Consider the following 27386-nt stretch of genomic DNA (forward strand, 5'->3'; position numbering starts at 1 on the left):
ATTGTTTCCAGGAAGATATGATCCACCCAATTGGGGGTGGGACCTTCTGATGAAGTGGTTTCCATGGAGGTGTGTCTCTACCCATTCAAGGTGGGAGGGAATCATTTTGGAAAAAGCTTCAGAGCTGACAGAGACAGAGACATTTGGAGATGTAGAAAGAAAATGCCCCTGGGGAAGCTATTTGAAAATTGAGTAAAGGTATCTTTTCCTGGATGCCTTACTTTGGACATTTTTATGGCCTTAGAATTGTAAACTTGTAACTTAATCAATTCTGTTTATAAAAGCCAACCCATATCTGGTACATTGAATTTCCGGCAGCATTAACAAAGTAAAACACATGTTATGCACTTTTCTTTATTTGTACTAGCCTTCCCAATAAAAAACACAAATAAGATATTTAGACAATGTTCATTCAACAGGTATTTTTAAAGAAATCACTATATATCAGGCACTGCACTAGATCTGAGGCCTCAAACAGGAATAAATACAGGAATGACTCCTACCCTGGTGGTACGTAACGCTTTGATAGCAGAGCCAGATAAAAAGAAGTACAGTAATGAATACAGATAAAAGTGGACATCACCCAGTGGGATAAGTATGCTGAGAGACACACTTACCACAAACTGGAAACTCTTTATAGGGGTGGCAATGAGGGGAAAAGCCATTAGATCCTTTACTAGGCTTAAATATCAAAATAGCTCAGAAGTGTTAAGTGACATGGTGGTACTCCCTTTTATCTGTAATAAATAGTTCCAATATAGTTTTAGATCTACATTTACCTAGGAATCGGATTTGCTTACCCAGGAAAAGGCTTGGCTTGAAACTCGTAGAACACCACTGACAAAACCAAGGGCATTCCTTTTGTCCTGTAGTGAATTTGAAGAGTATAACTTTAAAATAAAAAAGTTCTTTTAAAGTCTGAATTCAAGAAGCAATGTTTAAAATTTTTTATTCTGGCTGTAGAATTCTTTAAATGCTCATCAGAGGACATCTGGGAAATATCGGGAAAAAAATACAAAGAAAACTAAAATCTATAATCGTACCATCATAGCTACTGTAAACGTTTTGGTGCATATCTTTCAAATTTTTAAAATGTCCTTAAAATTCACAGTTGAGATCCAGAAATTTTACGCAGATTTACAACCCTAGTTTCCATTTAAAAATACAATGTGCACTTCTCTATGCCGTTAAATAATCTTCCTAAACATCATTCTTAAGTTTGTAAAAATTCCGACATTCGAAAAGTCTACTTTGTTTTCACACATAAAAACATTCTAACTGGCCATGATTCTGGGCCTGCATAGGAAATAGTGATAACAGAATCATCCCCCAAATACTTAAAACCAAGTTAAGAGCTTTCCCAGCACAAGGGGGACTGTGAATCCAGCAGTTCTCAATGCTCTTCAAACGCGAGTCATCTCAACGGAAGGTCATCGGTCTCGGGAACTCGAGCTCAACCCATCCAGGGGATCCCCAAGTTCCGAGAACCGTCCCAAGCTCGGCTAAAGGTAGGGCTGGAACCCTGGAGCCGCGGCGGCGGCTGCGATCACGCGCGGGGCCCGCTCCACCGAGGCCCCTGGCAAGTTGCGGGGGAGCACGCGGAGCCTCGCATGTCCCCGCCTTTTCGTCCGGGTTCAGGAAGCGCGAGCGCGGTCATCCCCTGGAGGGCCCCCCGCGCTGGCCCTCCGCTCGCGAGGTGAGCCCGCACGCGCCCCAGGGCCACGCGTCCGCGCGTCTCCCCCGCGCCGCGCTCCAGGGCCCCGAGCGCTCTCCGCAGCTGCGGCTGTCGGGCCTGAGCGGCCCTCCCGGCGCTCGCCTCTCGGGAAACCGAGTCCCGGCGACCCGACGGAATTTGGGAGGAGCGCGGCCCGGGACCCCGCCCTGCCGGGGCGGCCCAATACCACCCCCACCCCCCCCGACACACCCCCCGGCCGTGAGCGCGCAGGCGCAGCCGGCCGGGAGTCCCGCCCGCGGTCCCCGAGCCTGCTGCCGCGCCCGAGTTACCGCCGCCGGCGCACCCCGCTCACCATGGGCCCGGGTGCCGGGCCGCTGCTGCCGCTGGTGCTGTGCGTGGGGCTCAGCGCGCTCGGGCCCTCTTCTGGTGCCTCGGGAGTCCGCAAGCGAGGCCCCTTAGTGACGGCCAAGGTGACCGAACAGCCGGCACGAGTTCGCGCTCCTTCCGGCGGGGGTGGAGTGGGGAATGGGGAGGTTTTGGGGTCCGGGACGCCCCCTCTCTCTCAGCGTCCGCTACAAAGGGGCTTCCTGGGACGCCGGGGGACAGGGTGGGGGGCGGCCGCGGGGCTGGGAGGGACGCGGGTGGCCGCGCGCGGAGCGGCGACGTTCTCCGGGAGGACTTGAGTCCTCGCCTGCCCGGCCGCCGGCTGTTTGCACTTAGTCTCTGGGGTTGGCCCGACGTGACCCGCTCGGGGCTTCCGGAGCCGGCGCGCCCTTTCTCCCGGGGCGGGGGGAGGGGGGAGACAGCCCAAGCGCGGCCTTCAGCGGGGCGGGCGTGGGGGGAGTGGGGCGGGGGGCAGGGCGCGCGCGCTTGCGGCCGGGCGCTCCTCCGCGGAGGTCGGACGCCGTGGAGGAGGCCAGGTTCAGTCCCGGCCGCGCTGGTGTCGGGACGGAGGTTCGAACCCCTGACTGGACCGGAGGCCGTGATCTTCACTATATTCAGGAACTCTGGTTTTACGGCGAGGGGGAGGGAGGCGCGCTCAGACTTCTGCGGCTGGGACCGGCCCTGGCACTGGGAGGTGCTGGGTCCCCGAAGGCGGCGTCCGTGGAACCCGGGCTGGTCTTTTAATCTGGATCAGGGAAAAACAAAAACAAAAAGCAAACAAAATAACCCTTGCCATGGACCGCCTCTTTACAGCTTCGTGCTTGTACCGTTTCGGTTCTTTTTTCCGTCTATTTACCCCAAGTTAGAGGGTAATGGGAGGGTACCGAGAACATGACGGAGGGAGGAGGAGAGGGAGGTAATAACTTGGTACCCGTGACTGTCCCTTCTAGAAAACCCACTGGCAAGTACCCTTGGCGTTGGGTCACGGAAGGTGGGGGTGCGTGGGGCGGGGGCGCGGCTGCAGGCGGGCTTGATCAGCGCAGTGGCTGCCAGTAGGAATGGTACTGTACCGCTGCACGAGTAGAAAGCCCGAATCCGCCCCCGCAGACCCACCGGAGGAGAGAGGAGGAGGATGGGGTGGGTAGAAGGAGATTCCCCCCAACATCTGATGTTGCAGAAGAGCAAATGGGAAGGCCGGGCGGGGAGGCGGAGGCCGGTGGGCGGGCGTGGACAGTGAACCTGCTTTGAGAAGCACTGTCTGACTCTACTTCTAGTGCCTTGATGTTTATGTTTGGGGCGCATCTGACTTTGGGAAGTGGCTTGTACAAGGCCACAAAGCTGCGCTGGGGATCCTTCAGCAGGCAGGTACCATTTGGGTCTCTTGGCATAGGACGATGAACAAGACGCGCAGCGTCCATGCCCTTATGTAGCTTACAGTCCGGGGGTGGAGTGGGGGGGAGTGGAGTCAAAGCAAACAGGAAGCAAAGAAATAATTGCAAATATTTCTAAGTACGATGATGGAAATAAATCCTGATATAGATTGAGTTACACTGAAAAACTTCTGAAAGATGAGAAAAGTGAAGACTTAGGAGGCAGAAGGAAAGGAAGTGCTTGCGCAAAGGTGTCCAGACAGGAAAAGCCATCGATTAAGTTCAGTGGCTTCAGCACCCGGGTGAAAGGGAGAGCAGCTGGAGGTGAGGGTGGAGAGGCGAGCCCCAGCAAGATCCTGCAGGGCGGTGGAGGCCACCTTCGGGAGAATTGGTGTAAGCAATTGTTCTTATAATTTGAGATCTTATTCCAAGTGCAGTCAGAGCGGCTTTTAAGCATGAGAATGGCATGATCTCATATACGCTTTTCAAAGATTACCATGGCGCGGGGCCAGGGTGGCTCAATGGCAGAATTCTCGCCTGCCGTGCCAGAGACCCAGGTTCGATTCTGGGACCCTGCCCATGCCAAAAAAAAAAAAAAAAAAAAAAAATTATGATGGTTCCTCAATGGAGAATGGATTGGGAGGCCACCTAGGGCTTCATACCAGAATCCAAATGATGGTGGCTTGGATGCGGACGGGAGTGTTGGAGATGGAAAGCGTGGGATGGACGTGAGAGAGGTCTTGGGGGTAGAACTGAGGAGACTTAACTGATGATTAAAATGGAGGTGAGGGAAAGTGACGAGGGTTGCCAGATAAAATACAGGGATGTGAATTTCAGATAAAGAATAATGTTCTTGGGCACGAGCTTCACCCAGGAAGCTTTAAAAATATATCAGTGCAGAGACCACCCAGAGCAATTAAATCGCAGTCTTTGGAACGAGGCACAATATATTTTTTTTCCTTCTTCAAGTTTTTATAATTTTAGTTTCTTTTTGCTAGCATCAACATTGGCCTTTGGCACCCCCCTGACTATTTCCACTCTGTTCTTGCATTCCTTTTGCTGTTTTCTTGAGGTTTTTCTTCTCATCTGGGCTGTGTCTTGCAAGTCTGTGTTTGGGTTCATTTTTCTTTGCATAGTTCAAGGAGTCATAAATCATGTGCCAAAGCCAATTCATGAAGGTGGCTGATACTCAGGCAGCCAGGAAGGAGAAGGCATAGTAAGCTTATCTTTTAAAAGTTTCGGGGGAACCACTGGAAGAGTGAGCTGAGAGAGAAAGAAGTTGGGGGCTGGGTTGCGTGATGTGGGTGGGGAAGGTTGGAAGCAGCTTCACATCTAGTCTCGAGGTGGGGGGGCTCCCAGAGTGAGCATTTATCTGTGCTCTACTCACTTAACATATCTCCTTTTTTCACCTAATTTATCATCAAGTTATAAAAGCTAGTTGTGTAGGCGAGCCTTCTACAGATTCAGTTCTCTTGAATTACTTTTCAGTGAACTTTTAAATAACTAAATGTATTGGAAAATGAAGCCAAAAATGATTTCTGTGAGAGTAGAAAAGTAGGTTAATTGGCCATTGCTCTGATGCATTGTTTTCCCTAGCAGTCTTTTCCTCCACCTTTGATTTGACTTGAAAATAAGTATCTGTGAATAAGAGAGGTGTGAGGTGCTGTTCTCCAGCCTTGCCAACAATAGGATCTCACTGCCTGGCCAACCCGGCAGACCCCCTACCCCTACCCGGCCCCAGCAAGGGGCTCAAGTGGGGGTGCTGGCTCATTAGTCTCAGATTAACAGATTTGGTGCTTGAGGCCCCATGTTTTCCAGTAAATACCATGGCTTCTGTGCAGGGTCACATACTGAGAGTGTACAAAGTAACACTTGCAGTCTTTCTCGCTGCACCCATGTTACTAGCTTGCAAGTACTTTCCAGGTGGAGTGGCCAGAAGGCCACACCTCAGTAACCTTGTCAAGTTATCTGGTTGTCTGAGGCTCAGTTTTCTCTTCTGTAAAATGGAGACAAATCATCTCTGCCTGCCAGGGTTGTGCACATTAGATGCAATAGGGCAGGTAAAGTGCTCAGCCCTCAGTCTGAGATTTAAGAGATCAATTGTAGTGTTAGTTCACCTTTATGTTAATCTAGTCCCAGCCTGAAAGGAACCCTCATCTTTATTTTACAGATGAGAAGCTGGAACTCAGAGTTTAAATATCTTGCCCCAGGTCCAATAGGCAGTAAGTAGTAGAGCTGGGTTTGCGAGGTTTCCTTCATCTCACAGCTCCTGCACTTGGTGCCTTCCTTAGCTGTCCGGCGCCGTCCGTGAGGCGGCTCTCCACACTTAGCTCCTTGGAAAATGGAAATAGGATTAACTACAAGCATTTGGATCAGACTGTGTTAGTACCCCTTCTCTCTTCTCCCTGCCTCTTCCGAACCCATAATTTTCAAATGACTTTCAAGGGCAGCCTAGAGGGGAAAAAGAAGTGACCCAGCATGGAAAACGAATGTCACCTCTCCCAGGAAGCCTCCCTGATACCATAGGAATCACCATCTCTAACCATGGCACTTTATCTGTCCTTGTCTTCTTATAAAATTCAGTTTCCTTTTATGTTATAGCTGTTCACATACTTGTGTCTTCTCTTCCGTGGGACTGTAACTCCATGAGGGTAGGAGCTCTGTAACCTTCCCCCTGCCCTCGCACAGGTCCTGATTCACAGGAGCACTCAGAAAAGTCAGAGAAGAATCTCGTGGCGAGGGGGTGGGCAGTGAGACATTTTGCCTGGTAGCCACATGGGCCCATTCTCACCTGTCTAGCTTAGTCTGCCTTGACCCTCATTTACGTATCAGCTGACATTGAACCATTTGACATTTATCCAGTAACTCCTTGTGTTGATATTGTGCTGGGCGCTAGAGAGATCTAAAAGCACTATTTGTACCTCTCAGGGACTCCGTGCCTCGTCTGGGAGGTCCACATTAACGGCAATTCACAGTGTTAAGTGTAGGTAGCCTTGGGTTGAAATTCTGGCTGTCATACTCCTAGGTGGGAAACGTTGGCAAATCATTTAACCTCCCTGATGCCCACTTTCCTTATCTGTAAATTAGGGATAATAGTACCTGCCTGCCAAGGATGTGGTGAGGATTAATTATGTAAGATAATGTAGTAAGGCACATTGAGATACCACTGACTAATTCAAGTTTGTTTCCTTCCCTGATCCCTGCTCTTCCTCCTCTAGTTTCTCCCCTTGCCTTTAAATGTCTGTCCGCTCTGCTCCTTCTTACCAACCCCTCTGCTGCCTCCCCAGTGCAGGCAATCATGACCTCATTCATTTTTTTTTTTTTAAACTTTTTTTATTGTGTAATATAGCATATATACAAAGCAATGAAAGAAAAAAAGCACTAGTTTTCAAAGCACTCTTCAACAAGTAGTTACAGGACAGATCCCAGAGTTTGTCGAGGGCTACTATACCATCCTTTCAAAGTTTTCCTTCTAGCTGCTCTAGAACATAGGAGGCTAGAAGGAATAAATATTTTTTTATCGTCACAATTGACTTTTTTTCTTTTTTGTGAAAAATAGCGTATATACCAAAAAGCAATAAATTTCAATGCACAGCACAACAATTAGTTGTAGAACAGATTTCAGAGTTTGGTATGGGTTACAATTCCACAGTTTTATGTTTTTACTTCTAGCTGCTCTAAGATACCGGAGATGAAAAGAAACAGCAATTTAATGATTCAGCAATCATACTCATTTGTTCAACCCTACCTTCTCTGTAACTCCACCATCACCTTTGATCTTTGTGTCCCACTCTTTAGAGGCTATTTAGGCTATGGCCATTCTCACTTTATCATATTAGAAGGGGCTGTTAATAATCATGACCTCCTTCTTGAACCGGTGTAAGAGCCTTCAGATTCTCTTTCTTTCCCATTTGAATAATATTCCCAAAACCTTGTTCCAGTCCTGCACTTTCTCAGCTTTCTGTTGTCTAGCAACAGATGGACATCTTAGGTTGGCATCCTTCTGCCTTCTGGAACTCTCTTCCCAGCCTCATCTCCCTCACTCTCCTTAGGTTATTGTCCGAGGGCCACCTTGCTTCTCTGCATCCAGACCTTTTCTCCTGCCTTGATGCTTCGGTCCCAAAGGAACTGTGCCAGGTGGGCTGGTGCCCCATGCTTGTCCCTGGAGACTGCTTCCAGCGCCCCAGACCTAGTCACATCACACCTCCCCCACGAGGCCCTCTCCTGTTCCCTAGCATCTCTCCAGGCCTGTGTTCGGTGTTCTTGGGACACTTGTTACATGCTGTCTTGAACGGTGGTTATTTGCTTACTTGTCCTGTCTCTTTATTTTAAGCCGCTTGAGCACAGGGGCTCTCTTGTATAACTTGTGCCCCTTATGTGTCCTTTGACATAGGTCTTTGATAAATACTTGTCAACGAAACAAAAGTTGATCTTATTCCCATTAGAGTTGGGAAAACTGAAGAGCTACTATTTTCTTATACTCCCACAAGGAGTTGAAGGTTCACATTTCAGGGCACTGCAGTTTGGAAAAAAATCATATAAATATGCATAACAGGCTCTGTGTAAAAACATAAGTTTTTATTGCAGAGCTGTGCCAAGTGAGAGGCACTTTTTCTTTATGTTCTTATGCTCTTCTCCCAGATTGTATTCTCCTTGCCTTCTAAAATCCACAGGCTTTATTTTCAAAGTTGGGAAAACTATTATGGTGTCTTGTACAATGTTCTTGTAAAATTACATCCCTGATTCTCCCCCATGGGGCTGCTTCATTGTTGCCTGTTCTGAAAGTTACATCTGGGCTTGGGCATCCCTTTGGAGAACTGGCTTCTTTTTTTTTTTTTTTTTATTAATTAAAAAAAATTAACTAACACAACATTTAGAAATCATTCCATTCTACATATGCAAGCAGTAATTCTTAATATTATCACATAGATGTATGATCATCATTTCTTAGTACATTTGCATCGATTTAGAAAAAGAAATAGCAAGACAACAGAAAAAGAAATAAAATGATAATATAGAGAAAAAATAAAAATAAAAAATACAAAAAATATAAAACAAACAAAAAACTATAGCTCAGATGCAGCTTCATTCGGTGTTTTAACATAATTACATTACAATTAGGTAGTATTGTGCTGTCCATTTTTGAGTTTTTGTATCCAGTCCTGTTACACAGTCTGTATCCCTTCAGCTCCAATTACCCATTATCTTACCCTGTTTCTAACTCCTACTGGTCTCTGTTACCAATGACATATTCCAAGTTTATTCTCGAATGTCGGTTCACATCAGTGGGACCATACAGTATTTGTCCTTTAGTTTTTGGCTAGTCTCACTCAGAACTGGCTTCTTTGTCACACAGCTCTGCAGGCTTTTGCTGTATTGATGCAGCTTCCTGTCCCCAAACCACTATAGAGCTTTTCTCCTCTATTGGATTGCCTCATCCTAGGAGCAGGGTCTTTTTGCATTCAGTAGAGCTCTGCTAAATAAATAATTATACATGGTCAAAGCACAAAAATTGTAAAATGCCACATGGAACACTAAATATCACATCACCCTGTGACAGACGTACTGATGTATCGGCAGAAGCTCTTGTCGTGAACTAAAGCTTGACAGTCTTTACTTAGTGATTTTTCTAAACCAGAAGACATCTTTTTTGACAACCCTTCTTATATTTCTTTAAGCCATCTCTTGAACGTCTTATCTCTTGAATGTCTTTTTTTTTTTTATCCATTCAAACAGTGAATTGGTTCATATAATCTAAACTTGCTAATAGAATGCCCTTTGACTCCATGGCCTTTCAAATGTTCTGTCTCAGATCATCTTAATACAATGATTTGTGAAGCAAAATGTGTATTACTGCTTTTCAGATGAAACAGTTAAAAAAAAAAAAAGTCCAAAGAGAACTTTTAAGGTTTGTCTGCAAAAACGTGACTCACTCTCACTTCTGGATATAAATTCCCTTGTTTTTTTTCTGTGCTAGAATGTCATGACAGAGAAAGAACAATGTCTATTTTTGCAGCTTGGGAAACATGATGAAGAATTCAGTGTCTTGGTTTGCAGAGTAAATGGCTTTTGTTGGGCTCCGAGGGTAACATTTGCTGTACTTTGGACAAGGAGGGGACACTGGTGCCTTACTGTGCTTGGAAGTTGTGTCTCGCCTTCCAAAGGACCGTGGTGTGTTTTAATCTTCTTTTGTGGTCCTCTTGACAGTACATCGCTGTTGAGAACTCACTGGGAATTTGGCACTGTCTGAACTTACAAAACAATCTGGATCGTTAGCCTGTTTTTCTCCTCAACAGTTTTTAATGCCTGCCAAGATTAGAAACCATCACTTTTCACCAGAGCAACAGTTTCCACTCTCACCTCATCCACAAAGCTGGGAGACTGGAGGGAGCAGCAGTTTTGGTGTCTAGGGGGTGGGGAAGTAGAATTTGTGGAGTCAATCGGCTATCTCTGATAGTGATGAATCAGACTTGAATCCAGATCTAGTACATGCCTGGTCATAGTTGGTGCTCAAGAAATATTTGTTGACTGAATATTTGTGAGTAAATTGTACCCACAAAATGATTTTTTTTTTGTCTGCGCAGGCTCTGGGAATCGAACCCGGGTCTCCAGCATGGCAGGCAAGAATTCTGCCACTGAGCCACAGCCACACCGCCCCACAAAATGATTTTAGTGCCCCCTTAATTTATATTATGTTCCTTCATGGATTCTTTATAAAATATTGGTGGACAGGCTCCTGCATGGGGTTCAATTTTAAGATTTTAATTTTGATATATCTTGTGTCTGTGGCTTTTCCATATTATAACCTTTCACTCTGCGTTTCGATCATGTGCAGGTCTTCTTTGATGTGAGGATTGGAGACCAAGACATTGGCAGAATTGTGATTGGCCTGTTTGGAAAAGTTGTGCCGAAGACGGTGGAAAATTTCATTGCTTTGGCAACTGGAGAAGTAAGCCTTGGTTTCATTTCCTTTAACCACGCACAAAACTGGATCTTCCTTCAAAGATGTCTTTTGGGAAAATAAGTATTAAATTAGTTCAGATGAACCTGTGACATCTTATCTTATTTCGCTTCATTTTCCTATAAAATCTGAATTCTTCAGGCTACCCAGTGCCCTTATGCTTCTAGAAATTGGTTGGAAAAATCATCAAATGAGAATGAAGATTGCTTTCTTTTTCCTTATTATGTTAATTCCTTAGTTCAACAGTTTATTTTTGGGAGGTACTTGGCGGGGGCGGGGGGGAATGTAAAAATCATGCTGGAACCTAATCAAGTTCCGTAGATATTTTGTTTAATTCTTTCATTTTGTCATTTCCAGATAAACACTGGGGTTTATCTTTCAGTGTGGGGTAAATCTACTTGTATATTCAATTGAAATAATCTCTTTAGAAAGGATATGGATATAAAGGAAGCATATTCCATCGTGTCGTCAAAGATTTCATGATTCAAGGAGGAGACGTCACTGCTGGAGATGGCACTGGAGGTAACGCTGCCTTTTTTTTTTTTTATATATGTATTTCTCCTTCCCTGCTTACCAAAGTGAAACCTAAGTTTAAGGCAATGTATTAGCCCAAATTGAATTTCCAAATTTAAGGAACAGGGTCATAAAGACAGCTAAACTAATTCTTTAAGAAGGATGAGTTTTGGGGACCTCATCTACCAACATCTTGGTAGGTATGAATGAGTGAGGGTCTCTGATTTTAAACAGCGTGGCTTTGGGGTTCATCGCCTTGCTATTGTGGAGATATATTCATGGTAGAGTATTGTGCTGTGATTAAAATGCTAGGGGGGTGCGAGGGTGGTTCAGTGGTAGAATTCTCACCTGTCATGCGGAGACCAGGGTTCGGTTCCTGGCCCATGCACTTCCCCCCCAAAAAAACAAACAAGCAAGCAAGCAAACAAACAAAAAAACCAAACAAACAAAAATTCAATGAAATAGTGCTGTAATAATGGGATACTCAAATGGAAAAACAATGAAATGTGATCCCCACCATACAGCATACAAAAAAGAAAAAGAAAAAACTAGACTACTATGTGTAGCAAAACAGACAAGTCTGTCATTGGAAGGAAAAGGTGCAATATAAAACTGCCTACATTAGAATAGCAGTTAGCTAAAAATGTGGCTATGGGTAGAGCAGGATGGGAGCCTCATGCTACAAAGGCAAGACTCGTGTGTAGGTGGCAGGATTACAGGTGCATCTCCCCCTTTCTTTCAGAAGTGCCTTGCTTTTTGTTGTCACTTTTTCAATAATTTTTTGGAAAGCTTAACAATAGTTGAGTTGTCAAAATTCTAATTTAAACATGAAATTTCAGATGACTAGATGGTTTTCTATAAACAAAGTTAAGCAGTCTATAAAGTACAAATAAATTTATAGTTTCAAATCTCCCTTAACTTCTGACTTCTCATTAAGAATTATGGTTTCCATGGACTGCTGTCCCTCAGAAAGGTAGGGAGTTCTCTTCCTGAGCACATGCCATATATGTAACTACACAGAATTTAAATTTACTTTAGCTATAAGATTTTTTAATTCAGCAAATGCTTGTCTGGTAGGATATTAGATTGCTAACTTTTAAAGAAACCCAAGGACCATTCCTAATTTTGCATTTATTGCAATGGTTTGTTTATTTGTACCAAAATGGCTACCATTCCATGCTTTGAGTTGCCAGGCACCTCGTGAAAATTACTTTTAGTTCTGACAAAAATGCTGCAAGATAGAAGGATGTGGAATGGAGCAGAGAAACATGTTCCAGACATTCTAGTTAGTGGGGTTTGCTGAGGATACTCAGGGAAGCAACCTCAGCTGCTGCACAATCAGATTTCACTGGAAAACCTTGCAGCTCTAGTCCTGTCCCCTCGGTGCTGGAATCTCGCCTTCCTACTCTTTACTCTGCCCAGTAGGAATGGTGGCTGAGCTTTCTTCTGCCTTCTTTTCTGCTATATTGTCTCCTTCTCCCTCTGCCTCCCTGCCCAGTATGTGTGTGCAAGCATGCACATCTTGAGTTTAAATTATCTTGAATTTTGGAGAGAGTAGCTTTTGGACGACTTACATTTAGACCCCTCTTAGGTGTAGCTCTCTCTTCCCAGGCCATCTCATATTTCCCTGACCAAACCACCTTTAAAAAATCACTTGCCTTTGATATCCACTTTTGTTCCTTCCAGCTGAGTCAGGTTTTTTTGAGGTTGGCAACTCACGGATAAAGAGCCTGTCAGAAGGGGAGGTGGGCATGACGGACACTTTGAGAATGGGGCAGATACTGCTGGTGGCCTGAACTATTGTTTCACGGGAACACCTGCTCTGTCCTGCCTGCTGCTTTGCTGGACCTCCAGACCACATGCCTCCCTTTAGCTCTTCTTTACAAGGCTGGATCACAGGGGGCCCCCATCTGCCCTCATTCTGTGTCCTGATGAGCCCTGACGTCATCGTGCCTCTTGGCTCCCAGGCCGGCTGCTCTAGCTGTTAGTAGCAAGGCAGGAAAGGAGCACCGGTTCAGAGCAGAAAGTCAGACAAAGACTTTCTTCAGATTCTTAGTTCTGCTATTCTCAAGTTTTGTAACCTCTGTTTCTTGTTGAAAATGAGATTGAGAATACCAATTCTACAGGCTTGTGGGAATTAGCTAAGGGCGTATATTGAGTGCTTGGTGCATCCTGGTAAGGTGCAGAGGTAGGAGTGACCCACCACACCTGAACTGAGCATGTCTCCAGGTGCCCTCTAGGACACAGAGTGAGCCACTAGCAGGGCTCACCCGTCTTCCCATCTGGCTTTGAGATGGCATCCTGTCCTCAGTTCCTTCTCGTTTCAGAGAGAAATCGTCCACCTGCTTGGTCAGGGCTTGGCCCTTTGTTTCAGGGTGGAAGTCCTCCTGCCCTGTTGTGCCATAGTTTAGGCTTTTTTTTTTTTGTTTGTTTGTTTATTTGCTTGTTTCAGGCTCTGGTGCCTGTCCTTAATCTTAACCTCTCCTTATATTTACCCAACTACCCTCTTCCCCCCTGCCCCAGCCAGCGTTCTAGAAATAGATTCCAGTGGAATCTTATATATCCCTTTGAAGAGTTTGCATTCATATGAATCTCCTGACTCTCTTCCTTTCTCTTTTGTCTTACCCAGGCATTAGCATTTATGGCGAGACATTTCCAGATGAGAACTTCAAGCTGAAGCATTATGGCATTGGGTGGGTCAGCATGGCCAACGCTGGGCCTGACACCAATGGTTCTCAGTTCTTTATCACCTTGACCAAGCCCAGCTGGCTAGATGGCAAACATGTGGTATTTGGAAAAGTCATCGATGGGATGGTAACTTGATATTTTTTTCTCTTTCAAAGAATTTTATTTATGACGACAGTGCCTTCCATGATTTGTTTTAATCTTAAAAGGTGCGTGCTAGAGATACAGTATTATCCCCTGACTGGTCTCGACAAAGGTGAATACATTAAGTATGTTATATTTTAACTGTTGAGGGTGTTGGGGTAGAAAATTAGGACTTGACATGAAGAGATTGAGTACTTAAGTTGATTATCTCACTACTTCATAGAAATGGAAAGCCCTTTTAAATATATCCAGATGAAACCAGAGCTCCATTGAGTTCCATCCAGACACAAGTCCCATTCAAAGGCACACACTCTGGCAACCAGAATTTATTAAAATTAACTCAAATCTAGGCTGACATGTATCAAAGAAGATCAGAGGAGTCTAATTCATGTCCCATAAGAACGCTACTAAAATCCTATTTCTCTTTCACTTTCAACATTTCTCCTCATTAGTTACTGTTCACAGTAGCTCTCTCAATTCTTAAACTGTCAAGTATATAATCTGCCTATCCCAGCCCTGGACTATCCTTGACTCTGTTGCCATCTTTCAAATTTCGCTGTGTTCTGTGTTCATACGAGTTGTTCTGCCTTGCTCATCTAAAGAAAGAAACGAGTCTGATGCTTTGCGATTCTTCATCAGTTTCCACCTGCTGTTCTGATTCTGTCAGGATCTGAGCTGAAAGACTCAGACCTCCCTTCCAAGTATTTAGACTGCGACATCCAAGACAGAATTCTCTTCAGCAAGAGGGAAATGACAAAGAAGTCTCATTTCATATCTCTTTACATCCCGTCTCAGTCAAGATCATTCTGACCTTTTCATTAGCCATAACTGTCCTCTGAAGAATCTGTTCTTGAACAATACCTCATTTAATTTTAGTTTATGGTGTGTTGGAGTGACTAGAGGGAAGTACCTGAAACTGTAAAACTGTGTTCCAGTAGCCTACATTCTTTAAGATGATTATATAAAGATATAACATTTACAGTGTGACTGTATGATTGGGAAAACCTTGTGTCTGATGCTCTCTTTATCTAGGGTATGGACAGATGAGTAAAAAATATGGATAAAAATAAACAAATAATAGGGTGAAAAAAGGTTAAAATAAGTTGGGTAGATGGAAATACTAGTGGTCAATGAGAGGGAAGAGTGAGGGGTATGGTATGTGTGAGATTTTTTCTTTTTTTTTTTTCTTTCTTTTTCTGGAGAAATCAAATGTTCAAAAAATGATCGCGGTGATGAATGCACAACTATGTGATGACATTGTGAGCCACTGATTTAGTACACCATGTATGGAATGTTTGTATGTTAAGTTTTATCAATTAAAAAAAAGCCAATAAAGACTGCCCATTTTGGAAAACAGAAAAAAATAAATCTCAGCACTCCTCCAGTCTTCTATTGAACTTTGCTTTTGAAATGAACTAAACCTAGGCATGCGTGTGTTAAACCAGTCTGTATGCTTGACCACTGGGGCCTAAGGAGATTCAAAATGATTTAAATGTAAAGTAATTCATTCATTTATTCGTTTAATGAGTATTTTAAAATACAACATCGTGCTAAGCTGTGAGAAAATCCTTGAGTCTAAGTCTTTGATTTCCCTCTTCTGGCTAAGGATCTCCTTCTTGCAGTCCTTCGACCTTATGTCTTGCATCCCCGCCCGCACCAGCTCCCTTCCGCCCGTGGGCTCTCATGCTGGGAGACTGCTGCCTGGTCTCAGAGGAACAGTCCTTAGCCTTCTATAGGCCGAACACTCCTTTGAGAAACTAATGAAAGCTGTAGACTTTTTCTGAGAGGAAAGAAAAAAAAGTGTATGTTTTCTGTACAGTGTCAAGGAGTTCGCAGAATCTTTTGAGCTCCTTCCCTGGACCTCCCTCCTAGAGATCATCTGGCTTTGGGTTTTTGTCAGTTCTGCTTTCTGGGTCTCGCCTCAGCCTTGTGGAATCAGAGCTTCCAAAGGTGGGCCCACAAATATACATTTTTAAAGAAACAGCAGAGGTCATTCAGAGGTGCAGCCGCTGCTTTAGATGCACACACATTCACACATACACACAACCTGTTTAGAAACGTGCATTATCGGAAGAATGCAGTTTTTATCCTACATTCACCCAGGTCCAGCCTGAGACTGCATTAGTGGCCCTGTGTCTAAGGCCCTTGGACACTGTTGCTATTTTTGTTTGAATGCTGCTTGGGAAACACATCAAATGCCTACACTGTTGGTCTAGTATTTTTTTTTAATAATATAAAATGCTTATTAAAAAAGTGAGGAGATATACCAATGTTCTCTGAGTAGTGAGGTAGTGTGTGAATTTATTCTGTTATATATAAGTTATCTGTATATTCTAAGTTTTCTCCAGTGAGCTTGCACGGTTTTTGTAATCATAAAAATAACAAAACAAAATACTTCTTTCCCACTTGGGTTTATTGATGTGACACTGATCTGACCCTTCAGTTGGCATAGCCGTGGGCCAGAATGGAACTCGTGTCGCCTTTTCTCTCGCAGGCAGTGGTGCACTCCATAGAGCTTCAAGCAACCGATGGGCACGACCGACCCCTCACTGACTGCCACATCGTCAGCAGCGGCAAGATAGATGTGAAAACGCCTTTTGTGGTCGAAATTAGCGACTGGTGATAGGACTGATGATAAAAGGGGACATACTCTGGCGTGTGTGTGTGTGTTTGGGTGTGGGTGTGTACGTATGCATGTGCATCTTTTGAATCTTCAAAATTACTTTCTTGCTTTGCTTTTTACATTAATTTCCCACTCAGATCATAGGAAAGTTATAAAAATCAACCACTCAAAGTTTGATTTGCATGAATTTGGTAATCATTTGTTTATGGCCTTCGCACTTTAACAAGACGTATCTCCTTCCCTCAATGGTGCTATTTTTAAAGTAGAAAACTTTGTATTGACTATTTCTTTATAAGAACACATCCATTATTTTACTTAATTCATTGGGATCCCCATGGACTAGAGGGAAGATTTGTCCAAAAGAAGATGAGGATATGAAGTTTATTGTTTTGTATTCAAACAGAAATTATTTTCAGGTAAAGGACAAATTGACTGGTGTACTCTGATATATGTTTTTAAGAATTTCAAATTGATAGAAGGTGCTTTGGAGTTCTCTATATTAAATACTTTTTATATGAATCAACTCTTTTGCAAGACTTAAAATTTATTGTTCTTTTTAAATTAATGTACAGAAAGGCATGCACTCTAATATTAACAATGAGCAGATTAAACAGAGTTCTGTAAATCCTACACATTAAAACTGTAATACGATTGGGTAATTTGGGATGGGAATGCACAGAAGCTCTGCCCATTCACATCCCAAATGCTGAGATTGTTCACCAGTTTTCACTCAATGCAACACTTTTAGTCCAGTTGCAATGGAAAGGAATCTTTTTCTTATTTACATAATGAGGATCGAGTTTCTGGCTCTGTTTAAATTAAATGGGAAAGTAAAATGCTATTGGAGCCTTGTAACACACCTGGCCAGAACAGAGGCTGTCTTGGACTCTGTTAGAACATGGTCCCAATACTTCCCCTTAAGGAAAGCATATTAGTGAGGCTCCAGAAAGAGTCCTCTTTTGAGCTTAGTTTAAGGAAATTGCCTCAATGAGAGACGAAATGGTCAGTTTTGCTGCTGATGGGGGTATAAATTACTACAAACTGTCTTGGAGAGCAATGTGTTTTTCCCAACAAGTATTTATTGAAGGTTTTTGATATTACCAGTGTCAGTTTTGAGTTTTGGGGATATAGCAGTGAACAGTGAGAACAGGTCCTCATGAAGCTTATATTCTAATAGGGCATATAGAGAAAAGACTAGTAAGCAAATAAAAAGAAAACGTTCCTGTGTTTCCTGGAGGGGCCTGGGAGAATATGTCACAGAAGTGAGGATGACATTGGAACTGAGACCTGCAAAAGAGGTGTCAGTAAGACAACATGGAATCTGTGATGCCTTCCAAGAAAAATAACAGAAAGGACAAGGGTCTTGAGGTGAGAATGAGCAGATTCCAGGGCAGGAAAAGAAAGCCAACATGCTGGAGCCTGGTGAGTGATGGAGAGAGCAAAAGGGGTGCCCTCAGAGGAATAAGGCTGGGATTTGAATATTTCAGGTTTGGAGTGTGTATTAGCTAGGGTTCTCTAGAGAAACAGAATCAGCAGGAGATATCCATAGATATAAAATTCATAAAAATGTCTCCTATAACTGTGGAAATGTAGAGTCCAAGTTCTGTAGGACAGGCTGCAAGCTGGCAGCTCTGATGAAGTTCCTCAACGAATCTCAGGAGAGGCTGACTAGACAACTGTGGGAATGGAAGAGTCCAAAACCTGTAGTGCAGGCTGTGAAGCTGGTGGCTCTGATGAAGGGTCTGGATGAACTCCACAGGAGAGGCTGGCTGGCTGAAGCAGAAAGCATGTCTCTTCTGAATCCTTAAAAGTCTTCTGGTGATTAGATTAAGCATCATTCACTGCAGAAGACACTCCCCTTAGCTGATTACAAATGCAATCAGCTGTGGATGAAGCCAACATGATCATGATTTAAGTCCATGAAATGTTATAGCAACAGACAGGCCGGTGCTTGCCTGACCAGACAACTGGGCACTACCACCTGGCCAAGTTGACACATGAACCTGACCGTGACAGAGGGCGAGGGTGAGGATTCTCATTTTGTTGAAATAAGAAATACAATGGGGAGCTTCATTTAAAAAAAGATTGTTTTTGTCTGCTAGGAAGAGAATTTTAATAAAGAGGCTGAAGTAGAAGCAGTACAAACATTCATATCCTTTGAGTTTATACACCTCCTGGGAAGTTGCTTTAGAAAATGTTTTTGAAATTGCAAAGGGTATCCATTGTTTCGGCCAGCCCAGAATCCAGTGCTCTTCTGGTAATGGCTGCCCTACTTTCTTATTTTTATTTTGGGGCATCACACCATTCCTCAACCTATTATTGGCAAACTCATTCATGGACTGATTCAATAAATATTTATTGAGGTTGGATGTAGCTGCAGACAATGTTAGCCCTGACAATTCCTGTGGAAGGAGCCAACTGATAGAAACAGGTGCCACAGGCATATATAACAGAACCTCACTTAGTGATTAGCCTACAAGGAGAACGAGAGCAGGGAGGGAAGATGGAAAGAGGGAGGTGAAGGAACCTCATGAGGGTTTTTATTTATTTATTTATTTATTATTTTTTTATTTTTATAATCACTTGGTTTTATTGCACGGAAGCAATTCAAAGTGGACTCCAGTGGAAAAGTGCGCCCTGGCGTGATTTGGTGGCCAGTGCCCAGCCCCACCTGCTCCAGCTCGGCCAGGGGAGAGCACTCTCGGGCAAGGGCTTGGCCACTCCTTTGGAAAACAGAAGGCATTCAGGAATAGGTTAAGACATCTCAAGCATAATGTGTTTCTAACTGCTCATTCGTTATTGCGGCCATCTGTCAGTTGCACATACAGGAAATGAATGCACTTATTGGGAAAAGGGGGCAGTTTTTATAGTCAAGCGTTTACGTGTGAGGGGGACTGAAGTGAGGGAGCAGCAGGCACAGGGATATGGGGGAGAGTATGGAAGGCACTGGGGTCAAGGACTGGCTCTCAGGGAAGGGTTGGCTGTGTGGGGTCACAACAGCAAGGAAGTCCAGGTCAGGCAGAGCAAGGGGGAAGCAAGGTGGGAGAGGGAGCAGGTCTGTTCTATAGACCAACCAGAACATTCCCTATCCCGGCCCAGAGACTGGCTCAGGGAAGGGTGTTTGCCCTCAGTCATGCCAATAAGCCTCATTTGTGGAGCTTCTGCTAATATTTTAGGAAAGCGCACAGCTGTCTTTCTGCTGAGAGGACCTAAAGGAGCAGGCTGAGAATGAAGCCAGCAAAGAAGGGAGCTGGTCTAGGAGATGGAAAGACAGATTCCTAAAGACTTTCATATTTTAGCCCCTGCATCAAGCTGTTCCTGAAGCCAGTACCCACCCTGTTTGGGTTTGCTATCTCTGTTAGAAGGCAATTTATCAGAAGTGGATTGGCTCCACAAGGGATTTATTAGGATACAAATAATGACCTAATATTTTTGTACAGCTCTAAGGCTATGAAAATGTCCAAATTAAGGCATCAACAAGAGGATACCTTCACTCAAGAAAGGCCGATCATATTTGGGGCTTCTCTGTCTCACGGGGAGGCACATGGTGACATCTGCTGTCCTCTCCCAGCTTTTGGGTTTAAACAGCTGTCTCAGCATCTCCAGACGTCTGCGTGGGAGCTTTCTCCAGAACGTTTCCTCTCTTGAAGGGCTCAAGTAAGGGAATAAAGGCCCTCCTTGGGTGGGCAGAGACACATCTCCATAGAAACAACCTAACAAGGAGTCCCACCCATTTAGGGCTGCCTTCACAGGACTGGATGAGGATGAAAAGAACGTGGCTTTTCTGGGGCACATAAGTTTCAAACCAGCACAGACCCCCAGCTTTTCAGTTACACAAGCCAAGAGATTTTCTTTTCAGCTTAAGGAAGGAAAAAATGCTTTACTGTGACTTGCAACCTAAAGTCTTTGTCTAAGACAGAAATACTGAAGAAGTTTTATTTGTAAAAATCTGGATTGCAGAATTATAATAGTAAAATACTGGAAGCAATCTGAGTGTCCCCAAATGATTATAAAACATAGTAGAATAACGTGCATTAAGACTGTGCTACAGAACTTAGAGAATCATAAGAAAATGGTGGTTTCAAAGAAAAAAGAATAGAAATTACGTGTACAGCATGATCTTAATTACGTAAATAAATTCTTTTAAAGCAAATGTTAAGTGGTGAGACTTTTTAAAATAACATTTCTTTTACTTGTCTCAGTCATCCAATTTTTCTCTAAGGTGCCTTTCTTATTAGTAATTAGAAAATAAATTTTCTATTTTTAATATTTGAGTAATGGTAACCTGGGAGGAAATGCAAAACAAAGGAGCTTTTATACACGTAGAGTGCCTTAAATCACAAATACCATTGAGCACATCATTGCTATTTTTGTATGCATTGGGACACATACTTTGTACCACACTTAGCTTTTTCACTAGTGTAAGCATAAGTGACATCTCTCTAGTGGCAAGGAAAAAAAGTGGTTCATTTTGGAAGTGACGAAATTCTGAGAGCACTAGTGCATGTATAGTAAATTGTTACTCTATTGATTATCCACAGATGTCCAATAAGCTAATAATTACCCCTGCTAAGTGCAGTTTAGGTTTTGTACACTGAGGGTCAGGTCTCCTACAGAAGACAGCAAATGGATGACTATGAAAGTAGTAACTGGTAACTGTTGCCTTTTTTTGGGGGGGGGGGTGCATGGTCCAGGAATCGAACCCGGGTCTCCCGCTTGGAAGGCGAGCATTCTACCACTGAGCCTGACTGTGGCCTTTTATAGTCTATTTTTCTGCAGAAGCTGAAATAAACAGTTCACACGTAGCCGTGAGTGTGTAGAATGTCAGGCAAACTCACACTGGATCCCGTCACCAAACCCAAATACATACTAGTCTTAAATTATTTTAATAAACAATTTAAAACATTAGGGAACCCTTAGCCGTAGTCTGTTTTATTCTAGTGCTTTTTAGTAATTTTCTAGATCATCAAATAAGAATTTGGTAAAATTTATTCTTGGGTCAGATTAATTAGAATGGCAGTTTTTGAATTATTGATAACTTCATTTCAGATGAATTTTTAGATTTTGAACTGAACTCACCAACCCGCATTCCTGCTCAGTTCAGCAGTTTTGAGTTACACAGAGAAAAAACCTGGGGACGTCTTTGTAGCAGGAACAGGATTTTTGTTTTTCAACATTCTTATAATTTAGACAGCTGAAGAAATCTTTGATCTAGAAGGCTTAGAAATTCAAAGCCTCCTTAAGTTTTTTTGTTTTGTTTTGTTTTTTAATTAAGGAAGAGCAAAACAGTATTTATAATGGAAAATTTTGGAGCCCTTAAGTACATTAGAGCTTTTATTTACATCTGTAATTAATCTTGTGAACTTAAGACTTTGGCCAAAAGTAACTTTTATGTGTGATATTATAACCTGTTCTGAGATCTGCTAGTGCAACTGATATTCTAGAGTGGTGGAAAGATAATTGGCATCAATACAAAATTTAGGAGCCACATCTGAAAAAAAATAAAACACCCAGGTTCAACTAACAAATAGTAAGAGTTAAAGCAAAATGCATTACACAACCCATAAATGGAATTTTAATCCAGCACCTGTTAGATCAGCATTCCCAGGAGGCACAAATTTGGAAGCTGTAGAGAGAATTCCTTGTTAGGCCACAGAGATCAGTAGAGGTATTATTAAGATTTTTCTGCCAAGATCTCTTCCATTACTCATTTTTAAAGTTTTATTAGGAGTTTTGTAAGTCTCCACATCATTAATACATTTTTCAGAGGGTGTGAAGGACTCTCTCCTGAAGCACACTGGGCCTTTAAAGTGCTATTAAAACCAAGGTCATGCGTATATATGACTGGAATATTACTCATCCATGAAAAGGGATGAAGTTGGCATACAGGCCACAGCATGGATGGACCTTAAAGACATATGTTTACTGAGATGAGCCAGACACAAAAGGACAGATCTTGTATGATCTCACTAATATGAAATACCTAGAATAAGCAAACTCATAGAGGCAGAAAGTATACGACGGCTTATCTGAAGTTAGGGGTTGGAGTGGAATGGGGAGTTGTGCTCAATGGATACAGAGATTCTGTTTGGGGCAAAGAAACAGTTTTGGAAATGGATAGTGGTGATGGGAGCATGACACTGTGAACATACTTAATATCAGTGAATTATACCCATGAAAGTGATTAATATGGGAAAAGTTGTGTTGTATATATGTTGCCATAATACAAATTTTAATCTATACAAGACAAAACAAACAAAAGCACTAGCATCACCATTAGTCCTAGGTGGTAAGTGTTACGTTTTGTTATTGGGGTAGATATCTCAGTTTGAAAACCTGAACCTTTTTTCCTTCCACCAAGCTGCCAAAACGCCTGCTTCCTGGACTCCAGGAGATGCACTGACAGGTTGTCATGATGAGAGAATTACCAACCGAGAGTGAGAAATATGAGATCTGATCCAGCCTTGTCGGCCTTGGAACACTGTTCTCCTATAAAGACCTTAGAACCTCAGAATGGGCTCCAGGCCTTGTACAAGCCGCCGTGTCCTCCTTCCAGCACCCACGCCCCCTTCTCTGCTCCCAGCCAGCCTTCAGGACGCCCGTGGACCTCCTCAGGAGGCCGCCGCAGAGCTCCTCGCAGTGCTGTAACAGCTTGCTTCCTCTTGTGTCTCCCTTCTTTCCCTGGGACTGAAAGCTCTTCTAGGGCAAGCATTAGATTTTATTCCTAATCACCTCCCAGACAAAGCGTTTCACACATGACTGATGCCCAATAAATATGTTGAGAATGAATGAGCAAAATTAATATGCCTAAATTGTCATGAGGTGTTTAAACTCTCTCAAGACTGTAAAGATTGTTCAACATTGTGTCTTTCAATTGTTTCTATTGTTTTTTGGAGACTATAGCTTTACAAAAAGGTTTTTCTTCCCCCCCCTATTTTCTGACCTGAGGTTTGAAGGGCCTAAAGGAAGTGGAGTAACAAAAATGAGGTGAGTTGTGAGAAGTTCAGAGGAGAGGCAGGTGGTGTGAGCTCTCGACAGTGGTGCCTAGGAGGGGTGGCGGCCAGCTTGGATGGAGTGTCATGCCCAGGTTGTGAGTGTGGCATACTGCTGGCAGCTGCTGGGGGTCTGGCCCGGAGCGAGCCGTTTAGCTTTGACCTGAGAGGTGATGAGGAACCACGCTGTCTAGCGCCACAGGGACCGTGGAAGTCAGGGAGTCCACTTTGGAAACCTTGACATTTGAAACCTTATCTGTTGGGAGATTTCTGTGGCCCTCCTGGGGCTCCGGGAAAAAATTGTGAGCAAACCTCCAGCTCACCACCTGTAACTCAGCTGGGTAGTGTGATGTGCTACAGAGGTCAAAATCACAGGTTTGAGCTCTGGCACAGAGCATGTTCCTGACCCCATGAACTGCCTACAGAGTTGAAGACAGTTCAGCACAAATATATCATCACAATGGTAAAAATCTAGACATGTTCCCTTCTGCCGGTGAGTCCGTGTTCTGTCTAGTTTTGCTTTCAAGCAGGTTGTTTCCAAATAAGGAGTCAAAATGTCTGAACTGAACAAGAGAGCAAGGCCCAGGAAAGGATTTATCCAGCAACCGGGAAGGTCCTGAGGGCTGGGGTCTCAACCTCCCACTCCCCAAAACCCATCAGTGAATAACTCCACCATCCACCCAACTGTCCAAGCCAAAATCTCAGGGGCCATGTTGACGTGGCTCTCGCTTCCCCTCCATGCCCATGGCCATCAGCAGGTATACTGCTAGCTCTGTAACATCCGAGTGCCCATGTCCCATCCTCTCCACTGCCACCTCCCTAAACCGGGAAGTCATCTCTCACCCGGGTTACTCAAGTGGCCTCCTAACAATCCTTCAGCATCAGATCCTGCATCTCTCCAGTCCCTACTTCATCAGGAGCCAGAGTGATATTTTAAAATTGGATCATAACTCTCCTGAGTAAAACCTTTCAATGGCTTCCCATTGCACCAGGCTAGGAGCCAAACTCTTCCACACCATCTCCTTAGGAGGCTGCTGTGGGATCCACTGCCCTTGTCACCAGCCCATGCCCTCACTATCCTCCAAACTCCCGGGTTCCTTCAGAACCTTGAGCGGATGCTCTCTCCTGCCTCAGAGCTTTGGAGCCTGCTGAAACCTTGGAATGTGCTGGAACACCCTTCCCCTTCCCCACTGCTTTGCTTGGCTGATTCCTCTGCATCCTTTAGGTCTCAACTTCAATGCCATTACCTTGGAGAAGATTCCTAAGGTGCTCAGACCTAACTTATGTGCCTTCCCTGCACATAAATAACCATTTTTCCTTCATTGCACTGAAGGCACTTTATAATACAACTTGTCAATATAATCACCCATTCAAGCATTCTCCCTCATTATTCTCTAAGTCCCATGAAGGCAAGGACTTTAGTTTACTGAAATTCAAATTTCTAAAGACAGCAAGGATTTAGAACCATGTTGCCTTCTGGGATGAGCAAAAAATTACCAAGAGCAACAGCTTCATGTAAAGGATGATGGTTTAATAATTGTAAGATGCCTTTGCTTTTACTCTTACAATACTGTATTGGTTTTGTTCTGATACTCATTTGAGTTGCTGATGAGAGGGACTGATGTCTTAAAGATACGCCTTCTGGAGTAGACATTCTAGCATTCTGATTGATTTTGCACCTCCTCTCCCTAGAAGTGATTTTTTTTTTAATTAAAAGTTTAAAACATTTAAAATTTGATAACATGGAAGTAATTGGAAACACCCTAGGGTAGTGGTTGTCAAACTTTAATTGTACATCAGAATCACCTAGAGGGCTTGTCAGATTTCTGGGCCCCACTCCGAGATTTATCTAGTTCAGAAGGTGTTTTAGTTTGTAAGCTGCTGGAATGCAATATACCAGAAATGGAATGGCTTTTTAAAAAAGGAATTTATTAAGCTGTAAGTTTACAGTTCTAAGGCCATGAAAATGTCCAAATTAAGGCATCCAAAGAAAACTTAACTCCAAAATAAGGGCTAATGATTTTCGGGATTTCGCAGCTGGGAGGGCTGGTGGCTTTCTCTCCTCATTTTGTAAGGCTTTCCCGGGGCATTTTCCTTCTGCTAAAGGCACTAAAAAAAAAAAAAGGCACTAAACCTTTTCCCAAAATGGTTCGCTCTTAAAGGACTCCAGTAAGCAACTCCACCTTGAATGGATGGAGGCACATCTCCATGGAAACCACCTAATCAAAAGGTAGGTTACATCTCCGTGGAAACGATAAAAAAGATCTCACCCAGCAATACTGAATGAGAATTAAAGAACATGGCTTTTCTGGGGTACACAACAGCTTCAAACCAGCACAGAGTTTTGGGGTAAGACCTGAGACTTTGTATTTTAAACAAGATCTCTGGGGATACTCATGCTGCTGGTCCAGGGGCCAATGCCCCACGTGTCACAAACCAGGGTCATGAAGTGGTTTAATTATTAGTAAACGATGACAGATTTTTAAAAGACCATCCATGTATCCAACCCCATAACCACCCTGTATATCAAACTGGTGATTAAACCAGAATATCACTGTTTTCAGAAGAGTCAGGACATAATGAATCATTAGGGGAATCTGGAAGATGTTAGCAAATCCTGTTTTCAAGGTCATTTACTCAATGCACATTTATCAAGCCCTGTTAGGAAGTATGGGCAGGGGCCTGGAGCACAGGCTGCTGTCACCTACTCATTTGACAGTAGTTTTTGAGATTTGCTTTGGGCTCCACACTGGAGAAACTCTGAAAACAGATCAGACGCTGCCCCTGCTCTCAGGAGTTTGCATTCTTTGGGAGGTGAAAGACAATACACAAGGAAGCAAAGAGGATAATTACAGACAGTGTTAAGTGCTATGAAGGAAGCTTACGAAGGTTTGCTGTGATGGAATAATGGCGCAGAGTGGGCGCTGGAGACCACATGAGATGCATGACCAAGGAGGAAATGTTCTCTGACATTTAGGCTGAGCCTGAGGGATGAGGAGCCTTCTGGAGGGAGCAGAAAGGGTGTCCCAGGCAGAGACCAGCAGTCCATGGACTTGAGAGGCACCTAGGTTGGCATGTCCTGGGAACTGAAAGATCAGTGTTGCCAGTGAGAGTGCAAAGGGAACTCTGAGGGGGCATAGAAGCCAGGATAAAGAGTTTAAATTGTATTCTAAGTGGGAAGGGAAGCGACTCGAGAATTTTGAGCAAGGGAGTAACCCGATCTGATGGATATTTTACAAGATCACTCTGGCTGTTATGTGGAGAACAGACCATAGTAAGGCTGGGAGCAGAGAGACTTGGAAAGAGGCTGCTGCTGAGAGCACAGGCTTGGTTTAATCTTACTTAAGATGGGAAAGCACTTCACAGATTATAATGTAGTGCAGAAACGTCAGCAGCTATGATGATCCTAGCTCTTTGCAGTCTGAGCGTCCTTATGTGGTTCAGAGACGCACAGAAATGCAAGTAAGTGCAGCGGAAGGCTGACTGAGACGAGCCCAAGGCTTGTACATGAAAAGTTCAAATCCCACTCCCATTGTTAACCAGTAGTCTTGGTCAAGGTATTTCCCCTCTCTGAGCTAAGTTTTTAATTTCACTATAAAGTGGAACAATATGAATATGTACTTTATAAGCATGTTTTGGGCCTCAGTGAGATAATTTTTAGCTCAGTGCCCCTTGTCCCCAAATTAGCACTCAACCACTGTTGGCTATTTTTTAAAGTTATTATTAATCTCTGTGATAGTCAAGGCTTTCTTCAATAAAATAGGAACACTAAAAATACTATGTTATAAGAACTACCTAAAGCTCTAGTTCAACAGTACATGGCAAGTAGCAGGAGCTCAGTATACAAAGCATCTAAATGGCACATATAATGGAGAAAGAAAACAGCTCCCCTTTTATGGGTCAGATATACAATCATTTTCTTAGGGTACAAAAAATTTTCTTCAGTAATTATACCTCCCATGGCTTGACATATTTAATGTACTCCCCTTCTCCTCACACAAACGTAAATGCCCCTTCACCCTCATCAGAATCCAGTCTG

At 43.5% G+C, this 27386-nt stretch overlaps 1 protein-coding gene across 1 annotated transcript; it reads left to right on the forward strand.

The window, feature by feature from the left end:
- Positions 1 to 1963: 1963 nt before the first annotated feature.
- PPIC (peptidylprolyl isomerase C) lies at positions 1964 to 20508 on the forward strand. The gene is made up of 5 exons (XM_077138811.1): positions 1964 to 2145; positions 10265 to 10378; positions 10819 to 10912; positions 13533 to 13717; positions 16227 to 20508. The coding sequence occupies exons 1-5, from the start codon at positions 2029 to 2031 to the stop codon at positions 16353 to 16355; spliced, it is 639 nt and encodes a 212-aa protein (XP_076994926.1). The 5' UTR covers positions 1964 to 2028; the 3' UTR covers positions 16356 to 20508.
- The last annotated feature ends 6878 nt before the right edge of the window (positions 20509 to 27386 follow it).

Source organism: Tamandua tetradactyla, chromosome 21 (genome assembly GCF_023851605.1).
Source record: "Tamandua tetradactyla isolate mTamTet1 chromosome 21, mTamTet1.pri, whole genome shotgun sequence".
Classification (NCBI taxonomy): Eukaryota; Metazoa; Chordata; class Mammalia; order Pilosa; family Myrmecophagidae; genus Tamandua; species Tamandua tetradactyla.